The sequence below is a fragment of the Sminthopsis crassicaudata genome, chromosome 4 (assembly GCF_048593235.1).
Source record: "Sminthopsis crassicaudata isolate SCR6 chromosome 4, ASM4859323v1, whole genome shotgun sequence".
NCBI lineage: Eukaryota > Metazoa > Chordata > Mammalia > Dasyuromorphia > Dasyuridae > Sminthopsis > Sminthopsis crassicaudata.
This window is the reverse complement of record NC_133620.1, coordinates 466234103-466249102: the sequence shown is the minus strand read 5'-3', so window position 1 is coordinate 466249102 and position 15000 is coordinate 466234103. Positions and strand designations below refer to the sequence as shown.

Here is a 15000-nt window from a genome sequence, read left to right as displayed (position 1 = left end):
TCTTTTAAAAGATTATCATTGGAATCTGTGGGGCAAGTGACTTCCTGTGAAGCAGCAGCACATGGAGCAAGGGCAGAGGAAGAATGAAGGGGGTGGGGACCTGGGGGGAACCACATTATTAGGAACATACTAGGGGAGGCTGTCATCTCTGGGAATTCTCTCTCCCTCAACTCCCTCAGCTCAAGATTCTGAGGCTGGAAGGCCACGGGAGGCACCAAGGGATCTGTGAGAAGTGAGAAAAGGGGCCAGGGCTGCAAATTGGTACAATGTACCGTCCCCAGCCCATCTGGAGGCCCACCCCAACCACCGTCGGACGGACCGCGTGAGTCACAACTTTCCAGACTAGAGGTGAAAAATACAAAAGGAGACGGAACACAAACCCGGCGTCCCCTCGCCCAGGCCCGTTCATGTGGAGACGAACAAAATAAATGCTGATGAAAGGTCATCGAGGCCTTTTTTCCCCCAGTATTATTAAATTATTTTAATATGGAACACAGTTATTGTTCAATTTTCACGTTCTAAAATATAACATTAATTGGGCTTGGAAGATCCATCCTGAATTGGAGAAGAAAAGCATCCGCCCAAGAATCTGTTACAAAACCTTCACATCTCTAACCCAGGGGAGCCTAGGAGAACAAACGCAAACCTCAAAGACGGTTCAGGAATTGATTAAATGGTTTGCTCTGTAATGATCAGTATTACCCTCAGGTCTAATAAGGAAACATCCCGGTCTCTAGTGGGGACAGACTAAAGCAACTATCTACTTTGAACAGAGCATAGACAAAGGCGCTCTGACCTTTCGAGAGAGGGGCGTCTGGCTGGGGGGAGGGAACTCTCCTTAATCTGACTGTAAAATATACCATCTCCAGGAAATAGCCCAAGAGAGTTTGGCCAGGGTGGGGTATCGCCCCCCAGTGCCGTCACCTCAAGGGCGAGACTTCCAACTGGGATCCCCCTGCCTCGATTTCTCATCTTGTAATCTGGGTCCAGAAGTAGGAGCCATTTCAGAGGCCCCCCTCAGATCCCCTTCAGGTCATCCAACAGCACAAGCTTCTCCAGAAAATCGTCTCAAAAATAACCTCCAGATCTATTCAAAAAGCCCTCATCCATGGCTACTGTTTGCCAAGGCCTTTTCAAGGACCCATTCAACCACTGAAAAGGAAGGCACTGGAGAAAGCCCAATCCTGAGCGATCGTGCACAAATCATTTAACTTTGCTGTGCTTCCGTTTTGGTTCTAGAATACAAACACATGATTTTTGTGATCTAGAACTTGAGAGGCCTGGACCTAGAACTTCAGTCAAGCCTATGACCATTATATGGAATCGGTGGATTTCAGAGCTGAAAGAAGGGAGCTGGAGCCAGCTTAGAGCTGATTGTTAAATGTTCACCTCAGAAATGGGCAAACACATTTGCTACTTTCTCGATTGGATTTAAGAAAGTGATGGAGAGATATTCAGTGTACAGATTCACCTTTAAAGTGCATTTTTTCTAGAAATCCTGTTGTAAAGATTTATACACACCCATGGAGGAATCCCAACTGTAACACTCCCAGTGGTCAGCCAGCCTTTTTCTGATGACTTCCAGTGTCGGAAGTCTACCATTCCCCATGGAGGACTGAGGAACTCCAAATGCTGGGAAGCTTTTGTGTCTCTCTCTCCCATCATCCAAATTCTCGTCTTTATAACTTCCACCTTGTTCTACCCCAAACAGAGCAAATCTCCCCTTCCCACACAGAGCGGAGCCTGCTCTCCCTTCTCCTTCCTCCTCTTCTTATATATAAAACATATATATAAATACACACGGGTCCAGTTGGCCCTATGTCCAGCTCCTAGCTTTGATGCTGTTTATGTGAGCTTAAGATACTCAAAGACAAGTCACTTAAACTCTGTGAAACTCAGTGTCTTGATCTATAAAATGGGAGTCTTGGATCAAATAAAAGAGTCGAGAGTTATCCAAGGACCCATTGACCAGGCTGGTCTGGCAGACCTAGGATGGCAGGGATTCTCTTTTTCCATACATCAGGGAGATTTTTACCTAAAGACCATCATTTCTGAATGGACTAACCAGTGCAGAATGATGGGAAGATGGCTCTCTTGTCCATTTCCTTTGCTCCACTCATACAGACACTGCCCCAAACAAATCCTCTCACCTTCTACCTTGATCACTGCAATAATCTCCCAATCTTTCCTGATCTCAATTCGAATTCCATTTCTACCATCCATCCACAGCTTCTAAATGGATATTTGTAGAGAATGATTTTGATCATGTCACTCCCTTGCTCAAGAACAAAGAGCTCCCTATTACCACTAGGATAAAATACAAAGTCTCCCTCTTTGCATAGGCAAGCAGAGAATATGGACTGGTTGTGAGGGGAAGCTCCTATTAATCATTATGCTTCCTCGATAATTCAATGTAAAATCAATAGCTTCCTTGTGACCATAACTAAGGTGTGCCCTTCTGTGGGAAATCCTTATCTGATTCCTTTCCCCAGGTTGACAGTCCCCCCCCCAACCATAGCCAATTACCTTGTCTTTTTTCTGTAAACATTGTACACATGTGTAATTGTCTACATATATATGTAAACATAGTGTTTAAACAGGAATAGAATATAAATTTCTTGAGTGCAAGACTTGATTCCTTTTGTTTTCCTCTCTTCAGTACCCAACATAGGATAATTTAGGGGTTCCTAATCCTATCCATAGACTGGATGGATTTCTGAAAGTCCATGAACTTAGATGGCACAAAATTACATCTTTATTTTAATCAATAGATTTCCTTCGTAATCCTGAGTATTTTCTACATGCAATGATATCATTCAGAGAAGGGTTCACAAACAAAAATAATAATAACCCAACCCTTTACCAGTTTGCTGCTAAAGTAGTCAATGGGGGAAAAAGTTACAGAACACTGGTGTGAGTGCTCAATAAGTTCTTCTTAACTTGACTTGTCAAGGTGTGACTTCACTTGACGAAAATCGAATTGAATTTGGAATCAGAGAACTTTGATAAGTATGTATTTAGTCTATTAAGTCCTATGCTAAAAGCTGAGGATACAAAAAGAGGTGAAAGAGTCCCTAAAATAGTTCCTGCCCTCAGGGAGTTTATAATCTAATGGACAAGCCAACAGGCAAATAATTAGGTACAAACTAGCTATAAACAGAATAGATTGGCTGGGTGGTTGATTATTGTCCTTCTCAGAGAGAACCAAAAGGACACCACTATTAACAGAGGGAAGGCGAGGATTAAGGGGGGTTGAGAAGGCTTTCTGCAGAAGATGAGATTCTGAGACTTCAAGGAGAGATTTTAAAAGGAGATTTTAGATGGAGATGAGGAAAGGAAGCTTTCTAGGCATAAGGGAGGAGCAGCCAGAGAAAATTCCCAGAGATGGGAATTTTCTTTTTTGGAAAACAGCCAGGAGGCCACTCCCTGGATCAAAGAGTACATGGTGGGAAGTAAGGTATAATAAGACTGGAAAGGTAGAAGGAGATCTGGTTATAAAGGGCTTTGAATGCCAAAGAACCGGTTTTGTCATTGATCCTGGAGGTGATAGGAAACTGCTAGAGTTTCTTGAGCAGAGTGGGTGACATGGTTGGATCTGGGCTTTAGAAAAATAGCTTTGGTGGCTGAATGGAGGATGGACTGGAATAGGGAGAGACTTGAGGAAGGCGGACCATCCAGCAGCTTTGGCCATAAATAAAGTATGAATGAATGGGGTCCTGCACCAAAGTATTAGGGAGTAAATGCAAGAGAAATTAAGAGATAAAGTCAACAAACCTTAGCAACAGATTGACTATTGAGGGTGGCGGGGACTGAGTGAAATGTAGGAATTGAGGGTAACACCTGGATTGGGAACCTGAAATCCTAGGAAGTCAATGTTACCCTCTACAGTAATGGGAAGGCAGGAAGGGGTAGAGTTTAGGGAGAAAATAACGACTTTGGCTTTAGTCATTCTAAGGTCAAGATGTCTCCTGGATGGCTGGTTTGAAACAAAGGAAACTGGAGATGCAAAAGTGGAGGTCCGCAGAGAGGTTGGAGCAAAATGCATTCAGTTAGAAACCCATTCAGTTAGAGAGAGAGAGAGAGAGAGAGAGAGAGAGAGAGAGAGAGAGAGAGAGAGAGAGAGAGAGAGAGAAAGAGATGGATGAATAGACAGACAGACAGATAGATAGATAGATAGATAGATAGATAGATAGATAGATAGATGGATAGATAGATAGATAGATAGATAGATAGATAGAAAGAAAGATAGATAGAAAGATAGATAGATAGATAGAAAGAAAGATAGATAGATAGAAAGATAGATAGATAGACAGAAAGATAGATAGATAGATATGTGTGTATGTGAATCATCAGAATTCACTAAATCCAAGGCAAGATCACCAAATGGTAGAAGGAGACGACAGTCCACAACAGAACCAATGGAACATCTATGGTTAGAGGGGATCTGGATGAGGATCCAGCGAAGGAGACCAAGAAGGACGGTCAGAGAGGTAGAGAATGGTGCACCCAAAACCAAGAGAAGAGACTACACAAGAGAACAGAGGCTGCAGAAAGGTTAAGGATAATTGAGAAAAGGCCATCATCAATAACTATGGAGAGAGGTTTGGGTGAAATGAGGTCAGGAGTAGATTGTAAAGGGTTAAGAAGAGAATTAGAACTGTAGGTACCTTCTTCTCATGGGGTTCACCACAAAGGGCCCAAGAGATCTAGGATGATAGTTAGTGGGGATGGAAGGTTAAAATGAGAAGGGTTTGAGGATGCAAGAAACATGGAATGTTTGCAGAAAATGAGGCAGGAGAAAGGGACAGTTTGAAAATAAGCGATAAAGTAGGGATGACAGAGGGGGCAGTCTTGTGACAGAACGGGATGGAATGGGATCACTTCAGCAGGGGGAGGGCTAGCATTAGTAAGGAGAAAGTCATGTCATCACATAACACAGATGAAGGAAGAAACAGTGGCAGAAGAAGTCTGAGACATAGAAGATCAGGAAGCAGGAGCTCCTGCCAAATGGCCTGGTTTTTGTGGGGAGGGAGTTAGTAAAATATGATGCAAATCTCTCCATTGAGAAATTGGGCAAAGGGGGATTCGTGGGAGGTTTGAGGAGAGACAAAAAGGTTTAGAAGGGCCACTGTGAAAAGCAGGATAATGAGTTGATGAGTGCAGTACAGTAGATTTGCCTGGCAATGGTGAGAGCCCAGCTGAGGTTATACAACATAAATTTGTTGTGAATCCAACGGAAACCTTGTCTCTTCACTGGAAAAGTAATTCCTCTGGGCCTCAGTCTCCCTAACTGTAAAAATAAGAGGGTTGGATAGGGTAATCTTTAAGGTCTCTTCCAGCTCCAAATGTATGATTTCATGTACTCTCTTCCCTTATATCTCTCAGTGAGATTCTGTTCGTTCTTGGTGACGCACTACTCCAGATGTGGACAGTCAAAGATAAATTTGATAGCCTTCACACTTGGCCTTGGATTATCCCTTTTGGATAACGTGGAAATACAAACAAATGGCCTCTCAGGAACCCAGACTTTGAGTAGCGTCTATACTGAAAGAAGCAAGCAAAGGCAAATACTTTCAAGGAAAATGAATCCCCTCCCCATGGAACCTTTGTCTCTGTTATTTTTTTTTTTCAAGAATTAAGTTCTTAGCAAGAAATGTGATTTTAACTTCCATCTAGGCTATGTCTCCTGACTTACGCCAAGGATGGTGATTATAATCACCCATATATACTCAATAGGTGGAGATGTGGGGTTTGGGAGCTGATTTTTCTCCAAAACACAGAGATCAGTATGTCTAATGTCCATGAGGGTCTGGAATTCCTCAAGGGACCACCTATTGTGCTTTTTCTTCCGGGGAAGGCAGGATTGGGAAGCTATCTCTCCATTCTGCTGAATTTCTGCACAGAGTGGACAGAGGACACATTCGTCATAAAATGGATCCTTTAACAAAGTAGTTAGAATGACCAAACCTGGTCCGAAAGAAGAGATGGGAAAGATCTCCTTTCCTTTCTATGTCCCCGAGATGATTTCATAATTGTCTACCTGGCCAGGGACAGAGAGAAATTGAAAATGAAATATTTTCCCTTTTGTAACTCCAGATGTGGGAAAACAAACTAACCACTGTTCTCTTCACATTTCTCCCTACCTTGGAAAGAGGGGAACCATGGGTGCAAAAGTTTTCATACATTATGTCATGGCTATAATAGTTAGATTGTTTTTCTCTGTTACAAATGAAACCTTCGCTTGGGCAGGAATAGGGGATTATATCTGGAATGACTGTGTTTTGTTGTTGTTTGTTGTTGTTGTTGTTGTTGTTGTTGTTGTTGTTGTTGTTGTTGTTGTTGTTGTTGTTGTTGTTGTTGTTGTTGTTGTTTGTTGTTGTTGTTGTTTTAAGCCATCAATAAAATGGTCATTTAGAAAAAAAAAAATGAGGGGATCCTTTTGAAAGGTCAACTTACAAGTCTGCCTTAAGGAAACCTTTTCCTTCAACATCAAAAATCTTGAAAGCGTGCAGGATGGTCTCTTCTGGATCTGTTCCTGGAAGGACAAAACAGACAAAGCAGGTGAACATTTCAGGTCCCCCGGGGTCCCTGGAGAGAGATGGAGGCTGTTTCCATAAAATCAGGATGGTCACAGTAAAAACAGGCTGCTTCTTCTTCAAATCCCGGAACTTTTTTCTTTCCTCCCTTGAAATTTAAATTAAAAACTACTTTTTTTTTTTAAAAACTAAGTCCCTTAAATTACTTTTTAAGTTAACATTTTATTGATGCTTTAAAAAAAAATCAATCATTCTCCTATTCCTGCCCACCCAGTAAGACTTCCTGTGGAACAAACTACAACAGCTAAGTGAAATCAGTCTTGGAAAGGACCCTAGAGGTTAGCCCTCCCCTCCCAGATCTGAAATGACCTCTTCAAGGTCACCATCAAACTAGTGTCAGAGCTGGGACGAGAATGTAGGTCTTCTGCCTTGCTGGAGGCACGAAAGGAGATGGAAGAAAACAGGATGACATCAGTCAGAGCAAGAGTTCATGAAGGTGAAGAGAAGAGCAATTCAGCTGGGAAGAAGGGCTCCTCTCAGGATGCAAGGCACCTCCATATTTGTTCTCCAGATAATGGGGAGTCACGGAATATTCTGAGCAAGAAGTGACACGGTTCATTAGAAAGATTAAAGCAGCTGTTGTTGGAAGGATGGATTATTCATGTTTATCATCCTTGTTCACTTTAATTGCCGCTTATCATAAGCTGAGGGTTATTAGAGACAGCACTTGGGTTTGATAGAAGCCAGATTTGGGGAGGGGGGAGAGGGGGAGTTCGAAATGTGGTCAAATGCAGCAAATGAGAGTTATTAGTCTTATTATTTAAATGAATACACCTTGCCCAGGGCTATTCCTTCTGTTTTCAAAGGGTAATGAACATGACGATTATTGCTTAGTGAGGTTTTTGGTGGTTGATACTGTTTTAAATGTTGATTTGGAGAGTTTTAAAGGTGCTATTTTCTTGACACACAGAGCTGGGGAGAGAGCACTCATCTTCCCGAGTTCAAATCTGGCCTCGGACACTTACAATGACTGAGCTTGGGCAAGTCACTTCCCATTGTGAACCTCAGTTTCCTTATCTGTAAAATTTACTGGAGAAGGAAATATCAAATTATGTCAGGGTCTTTGTCTAGAAGTCTCAAATGGGGGCCCTGGAATAACTGAATGACCATAAAATTGTGTCTAAGGCCAGGGATGGGGGGGGCAAAAAAAAGTTATCTCTGGTGCAAGAAAACTCCAAATGGGGTCTCAAATGGGGGCCTGAAATACCATACAATTGTGTTCGAGGCTAGGGATAAAGGGAGGCAAAAAATTATCCCTGGTGCAATAAGATTCCAAATGGGGTCCCTGGAATGACTGAATGACCGTACAATTGTGTCGAAGGCCAGGGATAGAAGGAGGCAAAAAAAAATTGTCCCTAGTACAAGAAAACTCCAGATGGGGACTGAATGACCGTACAATTGTATCAAAGGCTAGGGACAGAGAGGGAAAATATTGTCCCCTTCTATCCCTGGCCTTTGACCCAATTGTATGGGAGAAAACTCCACATGGGGTCCCGTAAATGACCATATAATTGTGTCCAAGGCCAGGGAGAGAGGGCCACCGTCCTGGTCCACAGGCGCTCTATGAGGGGGACACAGCGTACAAACGTGTACGACGGGATAGCGGCCGGGAGAAATGGGAGCGGGCTGGGCGCAGGCGTGATGGAGAGGGCGGGCCTGCGGCTCTCCCTCCCCGGGGGTCCGGGCCAGGTGCAGGGGGAGCTCCGCCGCGTGTGGGCAGGCCTGGTTTGGGGCGGGGAGGCCTCCTTCCTCCCTCCGTGCACGCAAGCGGCCTCCTCCTCTCCCGGGCACAGCCGGCCTGCACAGGCAGCCTTTATTGATTAGCTGGTAAATAGCGCGGCCCTTTTGATGTGTCTGCATCCCGCTTTCTGGACAAATTGCATTACTCCGTCTCCCCGCAGCCGCGGCCCCATGTGGACGGCATTAACATAAATGGAGTTCTGTTGCTGCTCATCTGGCACCGAGGGCTCCGCGGCTCGCTCTGGCCTCCGCGCGGCCTTCACGGGGCTCGGGTCCGGCCCGATCTCCCGGGAAAGGCGCCTTCGGCCTCCCCCCGCGCGTGGGGGCTGGCGGAGCGGAGGCCGGTGCGGGCCCTCGCTCTGCCCCCTCCCGCTCCCACTACAAAGGCCCTCCGTCCCAATTAGCCGTGATTGGCTCGGAGCAGCCTTTTGGCTCGGCCTGGTTTGCATGACAAAAGCCCGGCCAGAAGGCCTGACAGGCCCAGCTGTTTCCCCCTTGTCAAATGAAAAAAAGCTGCTCTCCTGCTGGCCAAGGGGGGCCGGAGCGCTGGGGACGTGGCACCCGCTTCCCGGGCCCAGCTCCCTCGGGGACCCAAGCCGGGACCAGGGGCAGGGGCTCCAGCGGCACAGGGGACCCTCGGGAGCGACTTTCTGGGGGGAAACTGAGGCCCTGGGTGGGGAGGTGATACAGAGGATCCTAGAGCCATCAGCCAGGGGGGCCGGCCAGTCTAAGCCTTCATCTGCTGACGGGTCAACGGAATAGCGTCAGACCCGCCCAGAAAACCTGTGTGACCCTGTCCCTGCCTTAGTTTCCCCATCTGCACAATGGAGGCGATAATAGCCCCTTCCCACCAGAGAGAGCGAGTGTGGAGCACTCTGCAAACCCCAGAGTGCTGAATAATGCCAGTTATTATTATTAGTCATTATTTTAATAAGGGAGACAACACGCAAGCCGCTTGGTGACTACAGGAGACAGCTAGAGCCGCTGGAAGGTACTTCCTTTCAAAGAAGGAAAAAGCATCTGGGAGGCAAGGAAAAGGCTTTGGCCATGGCAGGGTCTGGAAGGTAGCCAGGAAACCAAGTGGGGTCAGGGGTGGCGAAGCGCTGTGTGGGATCATGGGGGGTGTAGATCAGGAAGGGGCCCCATCATCGAAGCCCCTTACTTTGTAGATGAGGCTCAGGAGTGCCACTTGCCCGGAACTAAATCCAGAGCCTTCGGCCTCTCCACCTGCCAAGGAGATCTCCCGGGGCTCCCTCCCCTCCCCTGGACAGGACAGTGCCCCAGACTAGCCCTGAATAAGGCAAAAATAGCTCATAACTCAAAGCACCCACAGAGTCCTTTTTTGTTCTTAAATCAAGCTGTGGGATAATCCCAGTTCACTTCCTTCCAGGCCCATGCCCTGAGTTTCTCGTGTTCCACGTGCTTTAAAAACTGAAAAGGCCTCTATCTAGGCTGATTGATAGGAGGGCATCCCTCCTGCTCAATTCTGAGCTGGCCCTCCCAAACAGCGCCCCCCCTTGAAGAATTGGGAGGCCCTTTGGTAATGGGAAGAAGAGAAAAGTAAACAGAAATTTCCAGATTGGGACAAAGGGAGGACTGAGAAAGGAAGGAGAAAGAGGAAGGAAAGAGAAGAAGGGAGAGGAAAGGGGAAAATGGAAAAAGGAAGGAAAAGGAAAGAAGGAAGATATGGGAGGGAAGAAAGGAAGGAAATTTAATTCCTTCCTTCCTTCCTTCTTTATTATCTTCTCTTCCCCTTTTTTTCCTTTCCTAGGCTTTTCTCTTCCCCTCTACTTCTTTCCTCCCCCTTCCTTTTCTCCCAACTTCAAAGTCCTGTTAATTCTCTCAGAATTCTCTAGATCAGAGCAGGAGGAAAGTAAAATTAGAACCCAATAAATGCTCTAAGAACATCCTGGGGGGTGGAGGGACTATAGGATGGCCCAGAATGTCTTTAAGAAAAGTGAGTTATCAGAAGAGGTCAAATACCAGGCAGTGACTGAGATGTTCAGCACAACCTCTCCTACTTTTGCCATGTATAAAGCAAACTTTACCTCCAAGAAAAGGCATCTCCCAGCCTAGTTTTTCACCACTCCAAGGACATCGCTCAAGTCCACCCAGCCCCTCTTCAGTTCCCTCCTTCCCCTTTCCAGTCCCTGAGACCACCAATACTTCCACTTTAGAGGGGAGCCCAAGAGAGCCAAAAGGATGAAGGGGAGGGATTGAGCCAACTGAATAGCATCACACCTGGCCTATGGAAAACCTGTGTGACCCTGTCACTGCCTTAGTTTCCCCATCTGCACAATGGAGGCGATAATAGCCCCTTCCCACCAGAGTTGTCACCAGGATGAATGAGTGATTGTAAAGCATTCTGCAAACCCCAGAGAGCTAAATAATGCAAGTTATTATTATTATTATTCATTATTTTAATAAGAGAGACAACATGGAAGCGGCTTGGTAACTACAAGAAACATCTAGAGCAGATGTAAGGTACTTCCTTTCAAAGAAGGAAAAAGCATCTGGAAGACAAGGAAAAGTCTTTGGCCATGGCAGGGTCTGGAAGGTAGTCAGGAAACTGAATTCCCAAACGTTCCCCAAAGGAAGCCTTTGGGGCACAGGAGGAGGAGGAAAAGGCCCAGAAGTAGAAGCTGATGGTGGATGGTGTTAGAGGAACCACGAGCAATCAGAGCTTGAGCATGGCTGCCTCCCTTCCGATGCCAAGACCCTCTGGGGGAAACCATCCTCCTGGCGGCACCCCGAGGCCCAGCTGCCTGTTTCTGCCCCTGCTCCGAGGGATGCTCACCTTTCAGCTTCTCTCCAAACATGGTCAGGAACACGGTGAAGTTGATGGGACCGGGAGCTTCCTTTACCATGGCTTCCAGCTCTTCATTCTTGACGTTGAGACGGCCTACGTGAAGAGGATTGAAGGGGATCATGGGTGTTCGGTCCTTCTTGACCCACATGAGAACAGCCCGGACTGTCTGGCCGTTGGTGACCCAGCCAATGCCAACCCCATAAAGCTCCCTTTCTGCCTCTCATGTTGTAAGTCTCCTCAACTAAATTTACTTGCCTTCTTGTCTCTCTATTGGCTCCTGATTTTTGCCGTGTTCCATCTCTTTTATAAGCATCAGGACTGGCCAGGTAGCCATCCTTATTGCCCAAGCCACAGCTTGGGGAAGACAGCACTCAGGGGCTGTCCCTGGAAACCCTGAAACCCCTTGGTAGGGCCCCTCTCCTCCCCAAGACCAGATTTCAGCGAGGGGCTCTCACTTGGGCCACATACAACACGCTGGTGCCGTACCCCGGAATCCCAAACCCTGCTCAGAACTCCATTAACACGGGGCCCTGGCTCTTAGCAAAAGGCTCTGCATAGAGTCGGGGTTTGCTGAATACCGAATGAATGAATGGTTGTACTACTTACCTCACAAGGCTCTCGTGAGGATTAAATGGCAATCCGTGTCATTATTTTTATCATTATTTATTTATATGTATATTTATTATTTAATTTAATGCATATATTTATTTATTGTTATTTATTTATTTATTATATTTATTGAGTGATTTACTAGTTCTCTGTACCAGTATATCACTCAATAAAGTCAATTTATTGTGACCATCCTTATAAACTCTTACCCAGGGCAGCAAAAGTGTCTCTCAGGTCGTTTTTATCAATGAAGCCGTCCCGGTTCTGATCCATGATGGTGAAGGCCTAATAAAGAGCAAAGGGCCCGTGAGTGCCTGGATCCTTCTGGACCTCCCGTTCCTCTCCCCTCCTCACAGCCGTGAATCCGGTTTTATTATCATATGAAGAAGGGCCCAGATTCTGTTGCACATTATTCCTTTCTTTTCAGCTTACAGAACTCGTGGGCATTGTATGCTTTCAACACATCAATGCATGTTGGTGAGAAACTTAATCAAGTCCACTTGAACTTCCCTTTACCAAATTAACACATGGTGAAACACAGAGCTGGGCCCCAGCCAATGCTGTTGGCGTTAGCGATTCACTCTTTTAACCCATGAGGGCCTTTATTCATTTTTTTTTAAAAGAAGCTACATTATTATTATTATTATTATTATTATTATTATTATTATTATTATTATTTTACTGAAGCAGTTGGGGTTAAGTGACTTGCCCAGGGTCACACAGCCAGGAAGGGTTAAGTGTCTGAGACAGGATTTGAACTCAGGTCCTCCTGACCTCAAGGCTGGTGCTCTATCCACCATGCCATCCAATTGCTCCAAGGGCTTTTATTCATGAGACTCGAGGAATGGTATTCCAATGATCCCATGCATTTGTATGAAAAGACCTGCTAAATGCCCAATTCATTCTTCCCAGACAGAAGGAAATTTAATGTGGGAAATATGTGGGCTCACTGTAGCACAGCAAATTAGTATACACGGCTCATTTTGGACCATACATTTAGAGAAGAGTCCATGTAGTCCAATCCCTTCATTATACAGATGGGGAAACTGAGGGTCAGAAATGAGGTGATTTGCTAAAGATCTTCCTTGGTAGCCCATTTGCAATGGGATTAAGTAATGGACCGCCCACCCTCTGCCCTTGAAACTTCTCCTTTGGGCATCAGTATCAAGTTATTTTGAGACACAAAGTTTTGCAAAGGTAAATATTTAAAAAAAAAAACTATCTTTGCATGAATTTGAAAAATAAAAAATAAAATAAAATATGAAATCAATGTGCTCTTCAAACATCGAGTATAAACCAACATTTTATAACTCGAGTCCAATTTCATATGTATTTGGGAATTAAGCATGAGATCCGATGATCTAAAGAAAGTTTGGGGGGAATATTCTTAGAGTATTCTAGACACCCTTAATCTACTTCTCTTTTTTCTTCCTCTTCTCACTTCTATCTTTTTTTCCTCTCTTTTATTCTACTCATCTTTTTGTCTCTCTCTTCTCTCCTCTCCTTTCTTTTGGTCTCTCTCTATGTCTCTCCATACTTCCTCTTGTCTCTGTCTCTCTATGTCTGGATTTTCACATGCAGAATTTGCTTAGAGAAGCAGGTTTTGACTCAAGTTTGGACAGGTGGGAGCCCTGACTCCATTTTGGAGGCACCAACCTCTTTAAACTCCTGGATCTGGGATTGGTCGAACATGGAGAACACGTTGGAGCCGGCTCCTCCCTCTGTCCTCTTCTTTGCCTTTTTGGGAGCCTGCAAGGAACCCACGTATAAGTGACGTCAGTCATTACCACTTGGACATGCAGCCACAAGCACCGGCAGCCACCACGGCCCACAACTTCCCAACACCGGCCAGAAAGTCCCCGTGAAAACACCTTGGAGAAAAAGTTAAAAGCCCTGTATGATTAAAGACCATATTATTACCATCCCTACCTGCGTTAATAGCCATCCCCAGAGAGAGAAAGCTCAGGATCTTGCCGAAGTCTTGTAAATAAGGATCCCATCTTCCCAGGCCATTACTGTTCAGCCAGCCCAGCCAGCCTTGGGGCACGAGGGAAGGGATCATTAAGCTCCTGGGCAATGGTATTCCAAAGGATGGAACAGTCTCCACCCTCAAGGACTCAAAGAATAGAATCTAGAATTTCCAAACTTAAAGATCATCTAAGCCAGTCCTTTCATTTTACAGATGAGAAGATTAAAGCTCATTCTAATTGCCCTTTCCTACACTTTTAGTTTCCATCCACGTCCCCATCCAAGCTCCCCCTGCTTAAATGTTCTCCATTCTTCAGATGCCGTCCTGTCCACGGTCTTTCGGTTTAACAACCACCTCTCTTACCGTTTGGGGGCGTTGGGAGGGGGCTATAGTTATTTATGTATTCTTTTATTCTCTGCTAGATTATAAACTCCCAGAGGACCAGAACCGGGTCTAAGTTATGGGTTAGAGTAGGGGACAAACGTCTGTTGGCCAAGTGAAGTGGGTTGGCCAACAAAGATGGTGGACTATACAGACACTTAACGCTTCCTGGGCAAGTCACTTAACCCCAATTGCCTCAGCAAAATAAATAAATAATAAAATAAAATAAAAGCCACCCTCACTGGAACCCTTCCACCCCTCAAGCCTTCTTCCTTTTTTTAAGCCAAACTCCTTGAAATGCTGTCTAGGCTCATTGCCTTCCCTCCTTCTGTTCTTACTCTTCCAGACCCCCTACAATCTGCCTTCCCCCATCATCCTTCGGCAGCATCTGCCCTTTCCAAAGCTCACTATGATCCCTTCATCTTTCTGCACTTCTGTGAAACATTTGGCCTGACAGAGGATCCTCTCTTCCTTTTGGTCTCACTTCCCCAGACACTCAGGGCCTTACTCTCATGGTTCTCGCTGACCACCCTTTTTAAGTTTTAAGTTTCATACCTCCTCATTGTACCCAAGTCTGTCTTCTCTCCCCTTCTCTCTGTCGCTCGTCCACTCCATCTTTACAGAATTTCAAGTCTCGTTACGTACTACTTCCCTCAGAAGGACGGTTAAACACCGTGATCCAGCCAAACTGCCTTCCTTACACGTCACACTCTGACCATCTGCAATGTCCTCCATCCTTACTCCATCTCCCAGAATCCCTAGCGGCTTTTTTGAGGTTTAGCTTACATGTGACCTTCTCTCTGAGACATTTCCTGATATCTTTAGTGGCTAACGACGAGAAAACCTGGTATTGGTTGTGACTTTCACTGGCAGATGGGCACTGCCACAGATAAAAT

At 45.4% G+C, this 15000-nt stretch overlaps 1 protein-coding gene across 4 annotated transcripts in view; it reads right to left on the bottom strand.

The window, feature by feature from the left end:
* Positions 1–15000, bottom strand: part of MYL10 (myosin light chain 10) — a 153163-nt gene that overhangs the window by 5806 nt on the left and 132357 nt on the right. For 3 of the 4 annotated variants that reach the window (XM_074264165.1, XM_074264163.1, XM_074264164.1), the window contains exons 2-5: positions 13411–13503; positions 11964–12039; positions 11134–11238; positions 6457–6535 (exon numbers count right to left, since the gene is read on the bottom strand). In XM_074264165.1, the coding sequence (XP_074120266.1) occupies positions 6457–6535; positions 11134–11238; positions 11964–12039; positions 13411–13446 (296 nt within the window). In that variant the 5' untranslated portion in view covers positions 13447–13503. Of the gene's footprint in view, positions 1–6456; positions 6536–11133; positions 11239–11963; positions 12040–13410; positions 13504–13683; positions 13771–15000 lie in introns of those variants that run through there. The other variant, XM_074264166.1, reaches the window with a different exon arrangement.